This window comes from Hyaloscypha bicolor (genome assembly GCF_002865645.1).
Source record: "Hyaloscypha bicolor E unplaced genomic scaffold K444scaffold_10, whole genome shotgun sequence".
Lineage (NCBI taxonomy): Eukaryota > Fungi > Ascomycota > Leotiomycetes > Helotiales > Hyaloscyphaceae > Hyaloscypha > Hyaloscypha bicolor.
Window position 1 is genome coordinate 4,240,346 of NW_020194512.1, and position 22,801 is coordinate 4,263,146.

Genomic DNA, 22,801 nt, shown 5'->3' on the forward strand with positions numbered 1-22,801 from the left:
AGACAAAATAACTTTAGAGTATCCCAAAAGTAAAATATATCCGATATAATCTAATATTGCTCTAATATTACGGATGAGATTATCTAGCTCAAGCAGGTATTAAGAATTCTTTCTCGGGCTTGCCTTATATTACTATATTTTAGGTAAAAATTACCCAACTTACTATAAGTTAGTATATATATCTAGGTATACTTCCCCTATTATATTAGTATACCCTTATAATTCCTGATAAACTTATTAGTTACAGATTACTTGACTTACTAAATCTCTTATTTGTATAACTTTTATAATTAGTAAATATACAAGTATATAAAGATAAGAAGAGAGAATTATAGAAGCCAAGATTATATATTAGATTTTCTTAAATATAAAGATAGCAGAAAAGTATACTTAATAAAAGAAATATAGTATTATTACTAATCTATACCCAAATATACTAAAATAGAGAGAAGAAAAGAAAGAAATATAAACTCAAGCTACGGGATTATATACTTTTAGTATAGTTCCGTAAATGCTTTCTATATAATTCAGGAGATACTACTTATACTATAGCCCTATTTAATAGGCCTTATACTAGAGCTAATCTTCTTCTTTAATATAGGCCAGATACTTCTACTTAAAGTACTTTATTAAGTTTCCCGGACTAGTAAACTTATAGATATACTTCTCGAATAGCAAGTTCTGTTTCTCGAGATAGAGAAAACAGGTAATAGTTCTTTTCTCTATAAATACTAATAATATAGTATATTTAATACTTGCTTCTTAACCTTAGTAGCTACTAGCTATAGGTTAGCCTTCTTTAATAATATCGGACTTGCCTTTTATATAAATAGCCTCTTATATAATATAGTAATAGTATTACTTTCTTAGAAGTAGTAATAAGTAATAATAGTATTAATTATAGTATTATACTAGTAGAACTTCTCTACTATAGTTATACTCGGTAAGGTTATTACTATCTCTACTAAGTGCTTCTATATTAGGGATATCTTATTAATAATAGATATACTAGTACTTGGGTTATTATAGAACTTAAGCCTAGTAAGCTATAGCTTAACCTTATCTATAGGGTACTTAATATTTCACTTATCTCGGAGCTACTTAAATAATATAGCCCTTAATTACTGCCTCAGATTAATAATTATACTATCCAGGCTTTAGTACCCGGGCTATTTCATTATAGTACCCTTATAGTAGTAGTTCCACTTTATATATAGTATAAGAAGCTAGTAGAATTAGTAGTTATTATTTACGGACTAGAATTACTTAATTATAAGAATATACGGGCAGCCGGAATTAATCTATTATATTATCCGAGAGGTAGCCTATATTAAGTTCTTCTGGGGCTTATAGCCAGATATAATAGCCCGGATATTACCCTATTACTATAGGAGGTAATACTTAATAAAAGTATTAATACTTAATAAAAGTACTAATACTTAATAAAAGTATTAATACTTATATATTATAGTATTATATTCTGGAAAATATTAGTTATATTACCTATATATAGGTTATTAGCTATTAGCTATAAATAGAGGTATAGGAATATATAGTACTTATTACTTTTATTAAATTTATTAGCGGTATTATAATAGAGATAATATAGGTATATAGGCTTTAGAAGCCCAAGAATAAGGCTAATAACCTTTATTAGTAATAAGAGAATAAAATATATTAGAGGCTTATATAGTAAGATCTTATAGAAATATTAAGTATATTTGGCTTAAAAAGTAATTCTAGTTATTAATAGTCAGGTCAGATATCTAGTCTACTCAATTATATAGCAGACCTGAGATTTGGAGCTATAAATGCTCTATTAATAAAAATAAGGCCTAAGAGAAAGATATATAGGCTAAGAATAAGGGAGGAATTAAAGATAATTTCAGGAAGAATAAATTTAATCCTAAAATATATATAAGTAGTATTTAAGTAAGATATAAATAAGAAGGAAATATAAGAAGAGAATAGGCCGAAAACTTATATATTCTTTATACTAAGAAATTACTTTATAAACTTGCAGGTAAATTCTATTAAGATCCGATAAGGGCTACTATTAGGGTCCCAAAGCAGGGTTATAATAATATTACGGTAGTAGAGCTTGAGAAGTACTAAAGGGTGATTTCCGGAAAACCCAGTAAGCTAGTAAAATAGAGTAAGCTAGATATATTACCGGCTATATATAAACTACTTCTTTATTATAGTTAAATTAGTCTGGAGATATTCTATAGATATTCTATAAGATTCTCGATATATATTACTGCCTTCTTATACTTTTTTATTAATAGGCGGTACTTCTTTACTAGCTTCCTAAGGACCTGTAATAGAAATGTTTTATTAGCCTCTTATCTATAGTAATTCGGACTGGCTTGAGTAACCAGATAAAGATATAGTATTTATCTAATATATTTAATGGTTTAGCTTTCCCTTAATCTTCTCCCTAGCTACTTATTTATATATAAGCCGGAAAACCTTCTAGTATATCCCGAGTATACTAGCTAACTTAATATTAGCAAGCCTTCTTCTATTCTTTCTCTAATATTAATTTAATATTTATTTAAAGAAGGCCTTAAAAATATAGCAAGAGAAAGCCTATATTATTCGGGCAGAATTCTTTTATATATATTTATAATACCTTTAAAGAAATTAGCTTAGTAATTTAATAGCAGAGAATAATAGGCTAAATAAGAATAGGGTATATACTAATTAAACTAGTTATTAATTATATCTAGAAGAAGGAAACTATTATTACTATAATCCTTATTTTTATTCTCGGATTTATTAGAATTATTCTTCTAATTGAGATAATACTCTAGCAGGTAGGTATTCTTTTCTCTAGTAATCTATTTTAAATCTAGTAGGTCTGCCTTATTATCTCTATTAATATTAGTATTAATATTTATTAATATAGTATTAGTATTATTTCCTCTAGTAATCCACTCTAGATCTGGCAGATCTGCCTTACTATTTCCGTTAATATTAGTATTAATATCTATTAGCTCGGTCTTGGTATTAGTTCCCTTCTACTTATTCTCTATATTAAAGCAGCTCTTAATATCTGACTTATTACTATCTGAGAAAAAAAAGCTTAGTATTAGTTATTAGTAATAATATATATTAACTAGATCTACTAAAGGAAATAATATTAATAATAATTAAAAGTAAAGAAGCAAGGCTAAAGATATTGGGAGGAGCTTACTATCCAAGTAATAGTAGTAGAGAGAGAAGGAGAGAGGTAGAGTAAGGGAAAGTAATAATTAAGTATGAGAGGTTTAGTAGAAAGAGAATAGAGAAGGGAGAGAGGGAAGGAAGGAGAGAGGGAGGGAAGGAGAGAGGGAGGGAAGGAGAGAGAGAGGGAAGGAAAGAGGGAGGGAAGGAGAGAGGGAGGCAGGATAGACAAATAAATATAAGGGCTACTATTCTTGAGTTATAAGGGGATAGTAATAGAGGGGAGCCGTTTTCCGCTCTCCTCTATTCCTAAAGCATTAAACGAGAATTAGAGAAGAGGTTCTCTAAATAATAACCTTAACCTGCTTGCTTATTTTCGGTATTCCTATAGTAGTTAGTCGGTAAGGGTCTATATAGTTATGCTACCTTGGCTACTAGGTACGCAAGTAGTAGAGCGATATAAGATTTTGGCAAGTCGGTAGCAGAAAGCAGTAACCAAACCCTTTTTCAAAACAGTAGCTAATTTGCTATTTAGTTATTAAATTGAGTTATAATCTTATTTAATTTTTATATAAGTTTAATATATATACTTTTAAAGCTATAAGTTTTTATTATTTATAACTAGTTATTAAAATCTATTATAAGTTTAATAAATAGTATTTAGATTAAATTTTATAAGAATAAATTAAATAGCCTTATAATAAGCCTTAAAGAGATTAATTATAAAAGTAAAATTAAAGAATAAAAGAAAGACTTTATATTATAAATATATTTTAAAGAAATTAAAAACTAATATAATATTACTTATAATATATATAAAAGATTTCAGGAAATATATTTATTTTTAAGGAAAAAGAACTTATTAATTAAATAAAAGAAAGGGTTTAGTTTTAAGTATTTCTTATATAACTAGTTTTTTTAATAAGTAGTTTAACTATAGCTTAATATTATATAAACAAGTTTAAAATAACTTGTAAGCTTGCTATTATAAACTCGTAAGAGCCGTTATACTAAGTTTCTATTTATAAAAAGCAAATTACTCGAGTATTTATAAGCTTATATATTATAATTTTTCTGCCCTTTACTCACTTCGAAACTTCGGCTCCAGCGTCACACCGTGGTAGAAATCTTACTTTTGGTGTTCTTCACGTGACCAAGATTTTTGATAGAGCGATATGGGCCAATCGCTTAGGTGGTCCGACCGTTTTTTAAATAGTATTTTGGTATTCCTCCGGGAAAATAGTTATTCCGGCCCGAAGAGGTGCAAAGCTAGTGGCAGCTAAACGGATAGGGGCCGTCTTTATATCGTACTTTAAGGTATTTATGTCTATCTGTATTTTACCTAGGGTTTTGTACTTTATATATTTCTCTCTTGCCTTTATATCTCTCTTATCTTCTCACTCATCTTCTCACCTATTTTCTTATCTAACTTCTAAGGAATTAGGCCCAGTGGTTGGAACAACCCGGCTGGCGCGAGTCTATAAGAAGGGGTCTATATTGTTCAATTACTGCCTTCAAAATGTGACTAGTAGTTTCATACGTTCTGTATTTGGTTCCGTGTCCTAACGTTAGGGGTAAATGTATGCGAATTTGCATCGGTTATTGTGGGAGGGAAACTGCGACAAGACAAAAACCCACATAAAGTACACCAGAGCGCAAAACGTGACTTGACAGCAAAACAACAAATCAAAAGCGTAAACAGTAAAGCATAAACAGTGTGCAGTGTGCAAAAGCTCAATTGATTGAATACTCATGAAGGATTCTTCTCTAAGTCTACAGAAAAACCAGCTTTCTTATGTGATTCCCGCAAGTCACGTGCAAAAGGCCGCGGCCTTTGCCATGTGACCTAAACCTCAAAACCGCCAAAACAACATGATTTTTGACGAGTACGGCCTGCCGTACCACATTATACAATGGATACAAAAGAAGTGTGCCCCTGCCAATCCCTGTAACATCCCTGTTTCGCTCGCGTAGCATTCCTAAAACATGGGTATACGCCCAAAGGGGAATGACAGGAGGCCAACTCTAATTAGAATACATAAGCACCCTCTCTGGGTAAACCCTAGAACGGGTGCTTATGTAATTGAGAATTGGATTCCCCTCTAGCCCCCTTCCCCCGCGTATAGTAAGCTAATTTATACGATTTTATCGTAAAGTAAGATTTTCTTTTTCGGCTATTTTTTAGCCCGTAGCATATGTACAAAAGGTAGGCAAGATACCCGTCCCTCTGTCCCTTGCTTGTAATCGCTTAGGAAGTATATCCTCAAGGATATACGTACGCTTCCTGCACTTAAGGTATACGTATATATACACTCCTGTGAGGCGCCGAAGGCGCCGAACGCCGTGCCCCTAGCCTCCTAAGCTCCTAGTATCAGTAGAGAATATACTTTAAATATAGATGTGCTTTGTACGCAGATGTGTTCCGTACGCAGTTGTGCCCCACACGCCGTGAGGCGCCGAACGGGGTGCCCCTAGCCTATTAAGGTCCTAATATTAGTAGAGAAATAAGCTTTAGAACTCCCAGAACTAGCGCTCTGTCTAGTTACATTATAATACAAATGAGTCCTGCGGAAATAGCTGCATAATGGAGTTGCATTAGCATCTCTAATCTCATCGCCAATGACCAGTAATTTCAAAACGAGGAGAACTAGGACAGGCTTACCTCCAGCGATAACGCCAGACGTTATACCTGCGGCTAGCCCATTCGCTGTTCCGTTAAAAATGTTGCCCACCAACTCGGCGCAGAACTTCTGATAAGCACCACGAGCTAGGGAAACTTCTCTTCGAGCCTCGTTGACCAATCTCTCTTGTTCTGCGTCCTCATGCTCTGCCTTTTGTTTCCGATAGCGGTATCGAGGCGTTCTAGCTCTGTCCTTACGCAACTCGCTGAGAGACGCCTCCATATCACGTAGCTCATCTTCCTTAGCTGCAAGTAGTTTGCGGAACTGTCGGTCAATCACTCTGAGTTTCTCCTTCCAAGCTCTCTCCTCATCCTCGTGCATATCTTGCATTGATTTCTCGAGGGCTTGTTTGTCTTCTTCGGCTTTCCTCAGCTTCCCCTCGACATCAGCCTTGAGTTCTTGCACCGCCGCGGCGTGCGCGGTATCTGACATTGCCAGCCGATTCTTCATTTCAGCCTCTAGCTCTCGCAACTGACGCTCATGAGCTTGACGGACTTTGTACAGGTCCCCAGTAACGGCAATGCCTGCCGCCGTCTCGCCAATTGTCTTCCCTTGGCCGACCATCTCCCGTTGCAGTTGAAGCACCTCTGGAGCGTGCGTGTCCGATTGGCGGATGAGGTAGGCCACGATGCGCTGTGCCGAGGCTGTCTCTTCGAAGGGGTTCCTGCGACCCCTCTCATTGTGACGGAATACGTTCGCCCTTTGAGCGACTACGGCGCCGAAAAATTTGTCGTCGCACAACAGCTCGGCCTCTCGGTTCTCAAGGGTTGTAATTTCGGCTTGACTAGGCGTGTCCGGCCACATCGTCGTGGCAATGACAAGATTGTCGTAGAATGTGAATCCACAAATGGCCTTCATCATTTCAATATTCCGCAGGCTCGAACCTGACATGCGATTATCAGATATTGGATGCAGCATGATTAAGCCGTGAATGCGTACGCCGTTTGCGTATGACGCGCCGAGATAGGTAGCGAGTATCATCAAAGTATCGATGTCGGAGCGATTCGTGTCATTGAAGCCGGGTGTATCAACGAGATAGATACGTCGACCATTCCACATAAAGTCGAAGACATCGATGGAGTCCGTACCTATAAAAAAACGAGCTATCAAATCGCCGTCTATGTGGGATGCAAGGCTAGAAAGTCAAGAACGCGGATGCCAGGTTATGGGCAGTCTGGGAGAAATCCTTACATGAGTAGAGCCCGTGGCTAATACGAACATCCTTTCCTGTGCATCGAGCAACAAAAGAGCTCTTGCCTGATCCTGTCATGCCCATAACGAGAAAGAACCTGTCTCCTGGATTAGGTCTGGTGACACCAGTAAAAGCTGAGAATCGCTGGGCTTGATCAGTCAATTGATCCACTACAGAGTCCATGTCGTCCATGGTGATCCATATATTGCGGGTGAGAATAAACTGGAGAGCAAAGGGCAAGCGAAGATATGATGGCCTTGCATTTCTACTCGCAATCAAAGGTCGTCACGAGGCGAAGCGGTAAAGATGGCGCCCGTCAGATACATAGGGGAGCGGCGCAGTGCCTTCGAGAACCAGCCTGAGCTGGGCATACTGTGGCTGCACACTCTAGTTTCCAATGGCTGGCAAAAGGGCTGCTGCATGCATCGCTTTGCTTACCTTGATAGGAGAGATGTTTAATTCTGCACATTAGGCAGCAACGGGCCAGGCTGTCGGCTGTCAACCACAAAGCCTGGGGCGGAACATCCGCCTCTGCGGCTTGACAACTCAGACGCTCTGCGAGTCAATGATCCTATTACAGCGGACCACATAGCTGCTGACATGGTGTAACCTCTCACGACTGTATCATTACCAATAGGCGTTAAGCCACGCTCGAAAAGTATTTACCTGATTGATTGATTGATTTAGTCATACACCGTTCCAGGCCTAAGGTCCATGCAGGAGTGGTCTATCTAAGGTTACACTGCAGTTCCTGCTGCTGCCTGGATTCTGCCCGAGCCTGAGCCAGGCTCAATAAACCGGAAGGATGGTTCCTTTCGTTATCCAGAACAACTCCAACTTTCACACCCGGTTAATCTGTCACACTGAAAGTTCAAACCGTGATAGTACACTTCAAGTGCCTGAGCAGAATGTCCCTTTTGAGTGGGTTCGAACCTCCTGATTATGAGGCATATCATCACTAATATCCGGTTAGAAAGAGCCTTCCAGCGTCGCAGCACGCTAGTTCCAAACTCAGGTTCACCAACCTTTCGCGGTGGCCGCGACCCTGGGTAAGTGCTGAACGAATCCTTACTCTAACATCGATCCACCTCTCTGATCTAATGGAAAAGGCCAAATGACGTGTTCATTGCTGTGATGGGTGTCACGGGGTCAGGCAAGAGCTCTTTTATCTCGAAGTGTTCTGGTCAACCCGTCAAAATTGGTCATTCCTTAGAAGCATGTGAGTGTGACCGGTAGACCAGTGGAGATGTTGGTATTGGCGCATCCTGATGAAGATAGGCACATCTACCGTTGGAGTCTATGCATACGAGCTGGCGCCTGACTGCACAGTCTATCTCATCGATACACCTGGGTTTGATGATACCAATAAGAATGACACTGAGGTTCTCAGAGAGATTGCTATGTGGCTTGGGGCGTCTTATAGAGACGGCATTCTACTCAGTGGGATCATATACCTCCATCGTGTTACTGACGTCCGCATGCAAGGCTCCGCTATCAGGAATTTGCTCATGTTCAAGCAGTTGTGTGGTCGGGATGCCCTTAAGAAGGTTATTCTTGTCACAACCATGTGGGATAGGGTCTTGAGTGAAGAAGGCAACAATCGCGAGAAAGAATTGAAAGAAACGCCGGATTTCTGGGGGAAGATGTTGATCAATGGTAGTTCCTGTCATCGTTACCACAACACGGAGGCCTCGGCAAGAGATATTGTCCACCGCCTGGCCAACCACAACGCACAGGTAACCCTGGACCTGCAGAGACAGCTGGTGGTCGAGCAACGCACGCTAGATCAGACCTCGGCCGGCCGGGAACTGCAGGGCGAGTTGCTCAAGGAGAAGACGAAGTGGGCCAAGGAGCGTCGACAGATCGAGGAGCAGATGAAAGAGGCAATAAAACAACGGGATCGCGAGGCTGAGAAGATTATGCGTGAAGAGCGTGATAAGTACACACGCATGATCAAGAAGGTGGAGAACGATACGGGCACTCTTCGCTATAACATGGAAAATCTCCTTGCCGAACGCGATCAGCGCGTCGCCCGGATGGAGAAGCAGATACAGAAACAAGAAGCTGCCCACGAGGACGAGTTAAGACGACTAAATGACAGACAGCTGCGGCTCGAAAGGGAGAAAGTGGAGCTGGAGAAAAAAAGAGAGCAAGAGGATCAGGCTCGGCGTCAGCGTGAGAAGCAATCTCCACAACAGCCGACCAGACAGGTTCAAAATCGTAAGCCGACGAACACCTCATTCTGCCCCCCGTATTCGGTGGCGATGCGTGGAAATCAATATGTTTGCTCGAGTAAGAAACAACTGCAGAGGTAAGCGCGCCGGATGCACCAAGAAGTGTAGGTATTGCTTAGGGAGTTACTGACGAACTGTACAAGGAACGTCACTTACCCGAGCAATCGGGCTGGCTCGGCGTGGCTAGAATTCGTCACCCTTGGGACAGATGGGACGTGGATCGCTCGCTATAGTAACGATTCTTGGTGTAAGAAGTGAACTGCACTTTCGAAGGAACCGAGAAAGAAGCTAACAGTAGGTATGCCGTAACAGATAAAAGCTTAGATATCGCCCCGGAATACCCACACCTCAGCGCAAAGATCGGCTCTCACGGACTTAACAACCTAGAACTTTGTGCTCTTGGACCCGGTCAGACCTATTTCGCACGGTGGAGAGACAGCACTACTAGTTGGTGGGCGTCAGAAGATGCCCGCAATGCTCTGAGCAAAGCCGACAACAATGCGAATAATACTAAAGTCTTCGCTATGGCTTTTGGATACGGAGGCTCCTATATCATCTCCTATGGAAGCGCTTCAAAAACGTTCCAAGATGACCTGGGCTACATTCCGAAGTTGAACGGCTGGTACCCGACGCTCAGCCGACTAATTAACGAGAATAAGAGTATGACCATACTCGTAAGTGCTTGGTCTAGCTCGATCCTGCAGTACATAATTTCACACTACGGCAGGCTATTGCACTCAATCCACACAATACGACTGATTATATCATAATTTGGAAGCTCAACGATAACAGACACAGGATGAATTGGCTTTCTTCACACAACAATGGATTAGAAAGTATTCGGTCATGGTGGGATAAGAGCTGAAATGTCAGTTGCTATGTATTATAATTCACTCCTAGGCATCGGTAGCGAGTCATCTCCGCAGCCTAGAGGTTGTACTGATCCACGCTGGCAGGAGATGCTACTTATGGGAAGCCCAATATACTGCACTCCAATCCTCTCTCTCTGAGTTGCTTATACTTTACTCATATTATAAACTCAATAAAAGTTCAGTTACACGCCGGAAATATCCTCTCTTCCAAATATAACAACTTCACAATTTAGCTCTAAATAATCACTAAAACTCGCATTAGTCTGCAAAATTCCATTTAGCTTATCCCTCAAAATACAATTCTCAAACTTAAAACTACCCGCTAACTCATTAAGCTCCTCCTCTATCTTGCCTCTAAAAAGTTCTGCTATTTCCCGTTCTATATACTCACTCAGTGTATCAAATGATTTAGTTTGATTTGATTATAGCCTCTGAATCAAATCAAATCAAGTCAAAATCTACTTAATCAAATTATAATTAACTATAGTTAATTATAGTTAATTATAGTTAATTATAGTTAATTATTTAGTCACGTGACCGTGCACGTGCGCTCGGAGGTTCGAAAGCGAGAAAAGGCTAAAATAAGGTTTAGGCTAGCCCGTATCCGGTATCGCTTAAGGTGCTCCTTACTAAATCGGGTATCGCGCCGCTGAGTTCCGAAAGCACAAGGGCCTCTTTATAGATCTTATTCCGGATCTCGCTGGGGAAGCTGAAGAAATTGATCGGCATCGCGGTACTGTGGACGGCTACCGGAAATTGTCCTGCGTTCGGTTCAGAGCCAAAAAAGACCGGAGAGAAAGCAGATAGGATAGTATTATGTATCCGAATAATGGAACCGAGACTCTGTCTCGCTTGGGTCAAGAACTCCAAAATAGAACAGTCAACTCAGTTACTATTCAGTTAGCTAACCTCGAGAACCTTATAGAGTTACAAGAGTCTCGGTATTTAAAGACAATCTCAATTAGAAGCACGATTAATGCCAGACTACCATACCGTATCTCGAACCTCGATGGACTATAATTATACTTTTGATATTACTGGCTATACTTCCTATAGTATACTAATATCTAAATATATAAGTAGCTAGACGAGGCTTCCGCCACTCTCTCCTGGCTTATTACGATAGCTAGGCCGGGGAAATAACGGCTTAAGTCGCCCTCTTATTACTATAACCGCATTTGTAATTAGAGATAGTTCGAGGGACTTAAAGAAAAATTTTATTTCTCTAATTTCGGACTATAAGGCTTATATTCTAATTACAAATATAAAAGGCGAGAATATCTAGTAAATAATTAGATAAATATAAATTCTTTTAAGCTTAATTACAAATACCTTAATTAGCTATTAATTCTAGTAATATCTAAATAACTAAACTAAAACTTGTTATTTCTAAACTAGTATTTCTTCTCTTAATTTTTAAGAAATCTCTAATATAATTATAGTCGGAAATAGGCATTTAATATAAAAGCTTATAATATATTTATTAGGTAATATTATAGTCTTTTCCGAAGTCTTAATATTATCTTTAATATAGTTTACTAAGATTCAAATAATATCTAATATATCTTTATTATATATTATTTATCTATAGTATTATTTCTTTTTCTTTAATAATATTTTGCAATTACCTTAATTCTTCTTATATTTCTCTTTAATTACTTTACTTTTTTATAATTGCCCGTATTATATTTACTATAATCTAATTATATTCTAGTATAACTAATAAAACAGGTTATTAAGAAAAGAGAATTATAGAAATAATAATATAAAAAGATATAATTATCTATTTATAATTATAATAAATAATTAGCTATTTCTAAAAGCTAGATAAGCTTCCTAAAATACTAAATAAAAACCTTATTATTATAGAAGAGAAATTATAATAAAATAAAAACCTATATAAGATATACTAAAATATAAAACGTAATTTAATAGTAAAATAATAAAATTAAAAATATAAATAATAAAGTATAAATAATATATAGTATATAAAAGCTTAATTAATTAAATATAAAAAAAGAATTATTATCTAGAATTATAAAAAAGCCAGCTTTCTTATATAATTTCTATAAGTTATATATAAAAGGCCCTAGCCTTTATTATATAACTAAAATATTAAAACTATTAAAATAAAGCAATTTTAATAGAATATAACTTATTATACTATATCCGATTTCTTATTTATTTATATTTATTTCCTAAATACTAAAAACTAATAAAAAATCCTTATTTAGAATCCGAAATAATAAAATAATTAGAATTCTTCTTTACTAGTATTTCTAATTTCTTTTTAATATATCGAAAATATAATCTATTATTTTTAAATAGTTTTATTTTATATTTTTGAACTTACTTAAAAGTAATTCGAATTTATTTAATTATATTCTTATATTAAATATAATATAATTCTTTTTACTATTTAATATTTGTTTTTAACTATTAGTTAATCTTAGCCTTTATAGCTAAATATTAAAGTAACTTATTATAGTAAATTATATTATAAATTATATTAATATATTTCAAATAAATAGCTTTTTCGAATTTTATATTACTTTTAATATTCTTAAATTAGCCTTTAGTAAAAAAGAAAAGCTCTTAATAAAAAGCTTTAAAAACTTTATAGGAGATTCTATTTTTATATATTTTATTCTAAATAATAACTAGATTTATTATAATTATAATAAAAGACTTTTCGAATAGTAAATTATTATTAAGTTATTCTTTAACTATTATTTTATATAAGAATTATTATTTAACTATAATTTCAGACTTATAAATTATCTAGCTAAAGGTATCTATTTATTTAATTAAATATATTATATTTAAATGCTTTTTTTCTGCTTTTTTTATTAAATATTTATTTAATTTCTTTATATTTTTCAAGTCGAAATTATTATAAATAGAGAAATAATTAATATTCTTAAAAACTTTCTTATTAAAGAAAATATAGCTAATATTCCGATGTTTTCTATTAAAAAAAACTTATTATTTAGAGCTTTAATAATAGCCAGATTATTAGTATTACCTTTATATTAATAATAATTAATATTTCTAGAAATATAGTATTAGGCTAGCTAAAAGTAAATAATTAAATAAATAGAATATTTAGCTAATACTTTATAAAACCCAAGCTATATTAAGGAGTCCGTTATTAAGAATTAAGAAACTAAACTAAAATAACTATTATCTAAATCTTTATATTTTAATATTTTATTCTTTTAAAAATAAAAATATAATATTCCTATCTCTTCTATTAAAAGCTTTCAGATACTAAGCTTTTTAGTTTATTTCAGGTAATTCTTTTTATAAATATAGCTATTTATATTTAGATTAGAAATACTAAATTCAAAAATAGAAACTATAATATTAAATTAAAGCTATAAATTCGTGCAAAATTAATTAGAAACCCGATATTTATATTTATAGTTTATAATCTTTTTATTTTTTAAAAAGAAATCCTTTATTTCTTTATTTACCTAAATAATAGAAATATATTTCTTGTTTTTAATAATTTTATAAATTTTAATAGCTATTTTCAAGATATTTATAAGCTTAATATTAATTATTTAAATAAAGAAAATATTAGTAAATTACTAAAGATATATTTTATAAAAAGCTTTAAAAAATCTATTAATAATTCTATAATATTTTTATTTATAAATAAATTCTAAAATACTATTATATAATTCTTTTAAAATATAATTATTTTAATAATTAAATATTAGCTTCTATTTAGCTAGTATATTATAAATATAGTATTTAGATATACTATTAATATTATTAGTTTTCTTTTTTTTAGTTTTTAAAAGCTTTTTAAATAATATCTCTTTTTTGCTTTATTTTATTTTATTTTTTAATATATTACTAATTTTATATTTAGACTAGTATCCAGATTTATATTATTTATTAGAAGTTTTAGGCTTAATTTATTTTCCTTTCTTGCCAGATTTTTAATTAGTTATATTAATTCTATTAGTTTTACTAATAGTACTAATAGTAGGCTTTATTAAATTATTTCTAATTTTACTAGTTAGAGTTAATTAAGTTATTATTAAGATTATAATAAAAGTCTATTTTTTAGATTTATTATTAAAGTTAGAAAAAGGTTTATTATTATAATATTCTATAATAAAAATTCCGAAAGTATTAAAAATACATTATTTAGTCTTAAGATTAATAGCTAATAGTAGCTTAAAAATTAATTCTTTAGGTTTCGAAATAGTTTTAGTATATTTAAATACCTTAATAATATCTAATTTAATAAATATATTAGTATTCTAATATTTCTTATTTTTAATATATTTTAAAGTAGTTTTATTAATTAATTAAATAGCCTTATATATTAAAGCTTTTATTTTAAAAAAGAAATATAACTTCTTATAAATATTCTTATTAAAGTTATTATAGATATTATTAATATATTAGCTAAAGGCTTTATTATATAATATAATTCTATTTTAATTCTTGGTTTCTAAATTATTTATTATAGTTTTAATTTTATTAAGCTTCTTTTATCTGCTTTTACTAATGCCTTTAATAATATTCTCGATTTCTCTATTATTAGCTTAATAGTTCTTTAGCTTCTCTTTAATTAATTTTAGTCTAGTTCTATTTCTAATAAGAATTTTTTATTTTAAAAGCTTATTATATATATTATTTAGCTTATTAAAGATATTTGTATTAAATTCAGTAATTATAATTATTTTTTCTAGTATTAATAAGCCTTCTATAATTATTTAAGCTTTTTTAATATTCTAAACTTTAATACTATTCATTTATAGGCTTTTAGTAATAGTATAGCTTATAAGAACTAGTTATTATACTTTACTAGATTAAGAAATCTATTTTTCGGCTATTTTATTATTTTTAAAAGAATTATATAAATATTATTAATATAATAATTATAGGTTATAAAATTAAAGATTTTTAAAATTATAAGAATTTCTTTTAAATATTTCCTAAAATAAAGAATAAATCGAAATAGATTTGAGTTATATAAAAGTATTATATATATTCGAGTTTTCTTTTTTCTTAATAAAGAATATAAAACTAAAATAGTAATATATATAATAAAAAAAGTAACTATAATAATTAAATATATTTAAGGTTATATAATTATAGAAAGTAAAATATAAAATTAAGCTTTTATTATAAAAAGAAATACTAATATATATATTTAAGGAAATATAAGCTAAAAAATAATTAAAGCAGATTAAACTAAATAATAATAATAATAAAACAAGAAAGTAATATAATAGAAATAGAAATATAATAATAGTAATATTTAAAATATTAGAATATAAAAGAAAATAATAAAAATTTTATAATATAGATATATTTCGATTTTCTATTTATTTGAAAATATTTCTATTAATTTAAAAATAATATAAAAGAAGAGAAATAATATAGGAAATATATAAAAGATAAAATATATAAATATATTAAAAGTATTAGAAAAATATAAAATAAATATTAATAGAAAAGAAATTAGAATAGTAAAATTAAGAAATAATTCAGAATAAAATATTATTTCTTTTAAAACTAATTTATATTTTTTCCGAAAACTAATTATAATTATTTAATATTTATTAAAATCGATTTTATATAATAGAAAACTATTTAATTAGTTAAGACTTTAAAATAATATCTATATTAAAAAAAGTAATATTAAAAGGTTTTAAGGCTATAAAAAAAGAATTATAAAATAATATAAATAGAATTCATATATTATTATTAAATTTGAAATAGTTAATATAGAAATTAATATAATATATAGGAAAATTAAATATTTCGAACTAATATTAAAAATATAAGAATTAAAGATATTTTTTTAATTATTTAAATAATATTTAATAATAAAAAATATATTAATAGTAAAAGTTAATAAATTATATTAGCTTTTTAAAAGTAATAAATTTCTAATAAAAAAATATTATAATTAAGGAATAAGTTTTATATAAAAGAAATTTCTTTTATATAAAAATAGAAATATATAATATATTAATTAAGTTTTAATATATATTTTTAAAATAGCTATAATTATATTAAAAAGAAAATAAATTTCCCGATATAAAATAGGCTTTAAATAAATAAATTTAGTTTATTTAATATCTAAAAGATTCTTAGAATTATATATTATTAAGTATTTTCCGAAAAAACTATTAAATTTAATAAGGTTTCCTTTTTCTTTTATAAGGCTTCTAATTAACTATTCTGTTTATATATAACTTTTAATTAGGAAATTTGCTTAGATATTATAAATAAACTTATAATAGTAATTTAAATTAAAGTTGAAATCTATAAGTATTATAATTAAGTTTTAAATTAGTATAAATTATAAAAATAACTAATATAAAAGCAAATAGAATTCTTAAAAGGCTTCTAATTTAGTATTTTTTTCTTTTCTAGAAATATATAAAAGGCTTTTTTCTTTTTCTCTTTTCTATATATTCTAATTATTTATATTATTAAGATATACTAAAAAGAATAATATTTCGGAATTAAGAATTTATAAAATAATCTTTCGATTTCTTTATTTATTTTTATATTAAAATAGAAATTTTATTTTCGATTCCTAAAATTCTAATAATAAAATCTTTTATTAAAAATATTTTTTAGAAAAATATATAGTAATAGTAATAACTAGATAATAATAAAAAATAAATAATAGTAAAACTTATTTAATCTCTAAAATAGTAATTCTATAATAATATTCTTTAAAGGCTATAAATAGTAATCGGGAAAAAAATTAAAAGTAATAAGCCTTTTTCTAGATTAAGAAAAGCTTTTATTATTAGATATTTTTTTCTAGTTTTTTATAAAAGAGATATATTTTACTCTTTCTAATTCCGGTAATTCTAAAATATATATAATAATACTAGTAGCTTTTTTAATCTTCTAAATACTATTTTATTTATAATATTTTATAATTTTTTTTTTTTCTAATTTTATATTTATTTACAAATATATATTTATTATTAATTTCATTTTTAAAAGAATATTAGAATCTATCTCTTTTAATAAACTATTTAAATTAATTTCTAATATAGATTTTTTGAAATATAATACTATTAAATTCTTCTAGTATATAATATTTTTTTAATTAATTTATATATCTTATTTTATATAGGCTAAACTAATAGTATAATAGCTTTATATTTTTTTAATTTATTTTAATTTATTAATTTAAAATTATATATAAGAACTAAATTCTTTTTAGAAATAAACTTTAAATAAATCTGGAAAATAATATTAAATTACTTCTTTCTCTTTTAGTATTTTTAAATCTTTTTTATTCTGGCTTTTTTAATATTTTTATTTTTATTTATATTTATTTTATATATATTTCTAGAAATATTTCTTTATTATAAACTTTATTTTATTTAAGTATTTTTCAGATTAGAAAATATATTTCTATAAATAATATAGCTTTCCTACTATAGATTAAATAAAAGTAATATATTAAATAAATAAAATAGAATAGAATAATAGCTATTACTTTTATTTTATTTAAACTAAAAACTCATTATTTTTATTTTATTTATATAATATTTAAGTTATTTATAAATAATTATAAATAACTTAAATAACTTAAATAACTTAAATAATTCTTTAATATATTATATAAAAAGAAATAAATCTAATTAATCTATATATAGTAATTTAATTAGTAAATAAAATATATAATAGTAAATTTATTTAGGGCTTTTTTTTATTTATTATAAAAATAATAAATATTTAAATAATTAGTTAATATTTCTTTTTAATTATATTATTTCTCTTAAAATTATAGGCTAAAATAATAATTCTATTAATTTCTAGTTTATTAAGTTCCTGAATTATTATTTCTTTAAATTCCGATTTACTATTTATTTTAAGTTATTTAAATAAACTATATTTATAAATAATTTCTTTTTAAATAAATTTAATAATCTTTTTACTAGTCGGGTTTTTTAAAGATCTAGCTTTAATCTATTCTAAGAAATTATTTCTAATAATAATTAATAAGTTATATCTCTTATAATTTAATAGTTTAATTATATTAATTTTAAAATAATAGAAAAGAGATATAGCTTTTATTAAATATAAATTTTCTTTTTATTTTCTTTTACTTTTATATTAATAGATTTTATAAATATTAATATACTTTTATATATAGTTATAATAATCTTTCTAATAATAATTAGTTACTAAATAAAAAATACTTTTTTTTAGTATATTTAATTTTATTATATAGCTCATTAATAATAATTTCTCTTTATTTTTAATTATTAATAATAAGCGGAAATAAATATATTTTAGATATAATTCTCTATAGTAATTAATTCCTTATATTATAGTTTAAAGCTTTTTTATTTAATTTATAAAACTCGGCTTTTAATATTTCTTTTAGTCTTATAAGTATTATAATATATTATATAATATTTTAGTATTATTCGAAATAGCTATTATTTAAGGGATCTAATAAAATAGTCAGGTTATTAAATAAAGTATAAAAGTTAGTATTATTATTTACTATTTTACTAGAAATTATATATAAAAAACTATAGCTTTTATTATATAATTTCCGAATATTATTATTTTTTAATATTATTAAGTTATTTCCAGATATAATAAGGCTTTAACTATTAATTTCTAATAACTAGATACTATTATTTAAATATCTAATAAAGGTTTTAGGAATCTAATTTCTTAAAATAATATTATATAACTAAATATAAACTAGTTTTTTAATTAAACTTTCTATTTAATAAATATTATTTTAATAATATTAAATTCTATTATTAACTAACTAGTTTTTAGTATTTTCTTTTAATAATATTATATTTCTATTTAATATTATTCTAAATTCTAGACTTATATTAGATAACTTTCTTTTTCTTTTTATTATTATATTAGCTAAAAGTTTCACTCTTTCTATTTAGGCTAATATTTATTACTAATATAATTATTTTCTAATCTTTTAATAGATTATAATATAACTTATAAAATATTGAAATAGTAATAAGCTTTTTTTAAAGAATTTATATAGCTTATATTTATTTATTATTTTATTTTTATATTATATCTTTTTTTATTAAATAATAATTCTAATAAATGCCTTGCTTTTAATTATATTATTATAATATTTCTATTTTAAGATTTTAGTAATACCTGAATTTAAAGAATTTCTTTTAAGTATTTTATAAATAAAGCTAATAATAACTATTCTATTATAATAGAACTATAATTTTTCTCTAATATTAGCTCCGGTTTATTCGATTCTATTTAATATTATATTTAGGTTTTAAAAGTATTTAAATATAAAATATTAAATATTATTAATAAATAATATAGCGATTTTGGAAAATAGATTCTCTAAAATAATTATAATAATTCATATAAATTATATAATAGAATTAGTAATTTTCTGAAATAATATAATTATTTTTAATAGTTCTAAAGATATTATAAATATAATTAAATTTTTATTATAAATATTTAGTATAAATTAATTATATCCGGAAAAGAATTAACTAAAGAAATATAAATATATCTAGTAAATTCTTTTAAAATCTTATTAATAAACAGAAATAAATTAATATTTTATAGAATTATTTAATTTATTTTTATAATAGTATTAATTAATTTATAAATCCCAGTAATTGTTTTAATAATTAAGAATTATAAATTCTGGTAAAATTTATTATATTTCTTAAAAATTCTATAATTTAGATATTCTAATAATATTTTTATTACTATTAGTATTAGAGCTTTAAAATATAGGAAATTTTTCTTTTACTATATTTATATTTAATAGTTTTAATTAGAATAAATAAATTAATATTCTTATAAACTTTTTCTATTTCTTTCTAATTAAATATAATTATATATTTTTAATTAATTATTAATTCTCGAAATATAGCTAGTTTCTTTTCTTAAAACTAGTTACTAATATTTAACTATTTGAGGTATTTCGGAATAAATTATAAATCTCTTAAAATAGTTAATATTTTTAGTATAAAATAATTTTTATACTTTCTAATATATTTCTATAAGTTATTTTTAGCCTTAAATTCTTTAAACTAATTTAATTATTTATTAGAGCCTTTTCTAGTTCTATTATTAGTATCTATTAATCGAATCTTTTTATTTTTTATTTTATATATTCCTATAATTAGAAATAAATTATAATTATTATTTTTATTTTTAAAAGTTATAGCTATTTTCTTTAATACTATTTTTATCTAATTTCTGGAATTTACAACTTTTCTATTTAGCTTTTTTTAATTTAATATTCTAAAATACCTTTTTTAAGCTTTTATATATTTCAAAATTCTTTCTAGTTTTAGATTTCAGGTTTTATAGCTTTAAGAATATATTTTCTTATTATTAAAAGATATTATTTTATCTCTTATTCAGAAATATCTTTATTTAATATTCTTTTTATTTCTTTTTCTATTAAATCCGGAATTACCTTTAATAATATTTTAATTAGAATCTTTTCTATTTTAATTTCTTTAAAAATATTATTAATTTCCTGAATTCCTAAATTTAAAATAAAAGAATCTATAGGAAATTCTAGTATTTTCTTATTTCTTTTAATAATATTACTAGTTATAATACTAGGCTCTACTTTACTTTTTTACTTTTAGTTTCCGGTTTTATATTATTTAATTTCTTAATTCTAAAAGCTTAATATTTTTAAACTATTACTTTTTTTTATTTTCTAGTATTTTTTAAAAATAGAATAATTATAATAATATAAGTATTTTAATTATTTTTAGAATTAGTAAATCTTTTATTCTATAAACCATTATTTCTATATATAATTTTTATTTTTATTTTTATTAAAAATAATTAATTAAATAAGATCTTTAAAGCTTTTTTAATTAGAAAAAATATTTATTTATATTTTATTTATAATATTAGCTTTAAGTTTTATTATTTTTATAAATTTAAATTTAATACTAATAATAATAAATATTTAATAATCTTTTCGGAAAAAATATTAATTTTAGCTCTAATATTAATTATTTCTTTATATTCGATACTATCTTATAGTTTTCGAAATATAAATCGAAAATATAAAAATTATATAATATATTTATAAACTAATAATATTCGAATATTAATACTATTACTTTTAAATTAAATAATTCTATTAATATTAGATATCTAAACTAATATCTTTAATTCTTTAAATATTTTATTTATTATATAAGCTATAATTACTAGTTTTATAGATTTTCTAATATATTTAATTATATTTAATATAATAGTATTTTCTATTTATAAAATAATAAAATAGAAAATATTATTTTTAATTTATTAATTTTAAAATATAATAGCTAAATCTAGTATTTTTAAAATATTAATAAATATTTTTATTTTCTTTTAAATTCTTAGAAATAAAATAGTTACTTTTTTTAATAGTTTTATTAAAATATTATTAACTTTAGAAATTCTATATTTATTATAATTAAGAATATATTAAATTTCTAATTTATTTTATTTATTTCTAAAAATATTAATATCTATATTTTTAGCTAAGCTATTTCTTTATCTATTACTTTTTAAAATAGTATTCTTTTAGCTTCTTATATAAGATAGCTTTTTTTAGCTCTAGCTTATTTTCGGAAAACCTTTTTAGCTATTTTTATTTCTTTTTCCTTTTTTTAAATAAGAAATCCGTTATAATATTAATAGAAATATTATTTATAGTTAAATTTTAGTATTATTTATTAATTCTAGAATTTGAAATATTAGTAATTCTAATATAATTTCTTCTAAGGCAAAGCGGCTATTTAGATTCCCTAAATATAGCTTATTTACTTCTATATATAAATTCCGGTTAGCTAGTTCCCTTATCTCTTTCTTATTTAGTAAACTAGATATATTTTACTATTTTCTAAATATTTTTAAATTATAATTAAAAAAAATTTCTCGGACTTAGAAAATAATTTAATTAAATTACTAATATTTACTAATAAAAAAAAGAAAATATTTTTTTTATCTAGATTTAAATAGGCCTTTATATTATTTTTTATTAAATTAATAAATATATTTATAATTTATAAGCTTTTCTATTAGTAAATAATAGAACTAAGAAATATAAATATATTTTTAATTAATATTATTATTTTTATTTTTATTATAATACCTATAGTAAATTCGTTTTCTCGGTTCTAAATTTATATTATAGGCTATATTAATTTAAATAGTATTTTCTAATTATATTTAAAATTAACTTTTTCTAAAATATAATTATTTAAATTCTTTATTTATTTTAGTTTATTTATTATAGTTATTATAATATTTTTTATAATCTCTATTATAATTTCTAATATATTCTTTTTAAAACTTCGAATTATATTTATTAGACTATTAATACTATTATCTTTACTATAATTAGCTAGCTTATATAAATAGGCTATAAATATTTTTCCGAATTATAATAGTAATTATATTAAGTTATTTTTATAGATTCTTTTATATTATAATAATAATAAATAGTTTTTCCAGGCTTTTTACTAGCTAGTTAATATTTTTTTTTAGATTTACTACTTTTAATAGATTTTATATAATTAGCTATAAGCTGAATTCTTTTTTTATTTATATTTATAATAGCTTTAGGAAATATAATAAAAGAAATTAGTAAAAAGTAATTATTTT

General features: G+C 26.4%; 2 protein-coding genes across 2 annotated transcripts; one reads left to right on the top strand and one right to left on the bottom strand.

Annotated features, from left to right (window-relative positions):
* Positions 1-4,589: 4,589 nt before the first annotated feature.
* On the bottom strand, positions 4,590-7,233 carry K444DRAFT_623823 (uncharacterized protein; the record flags this gene model as incomplete). Its single annotated transcript, XM_024882326.1, has 3 exons — positions 4,590-4,646; positions 5,715-6,937; positions 7,041-7,233. 3 exons carry the CDS (start codon positions 7,231-7,233, stop codon positions 4,590-4,592), a joined length of 1,473 nt encoding a protein of 490 aa, XP_024744587.1.
* A 651-nt stretch (positions 7,234-7,884) lies between these two features.
* On the top strand, positions 7,885-10,343 carry K444DRAFT_606584 (P-loop containing nucleoside triphosphate hydrolase protein). The gene is made up of 7 exons (XM_024879021.1): positions 7,885-7,962; positions 8,015-8,090; positions 8,151-8,260; positions 8,320-9,352; positions 9,419-9,522; positions 9,588-9,949; positions 10,003-10,343. The coding sequence occupies exons 1-7, from the start codon at positions 7,950-7,952 to the stop codon at positions 10,138-10,140; spliced, it is 1,836 nt and encodes a 611-aa protein (XP_024744588.1). The 5' UTR covers positions 7,885-7,949; the 3' UTR covers positions 10,141-10,343.
* Positions 10,344-22,801: the final 12,458 nt, after the last annotated feature.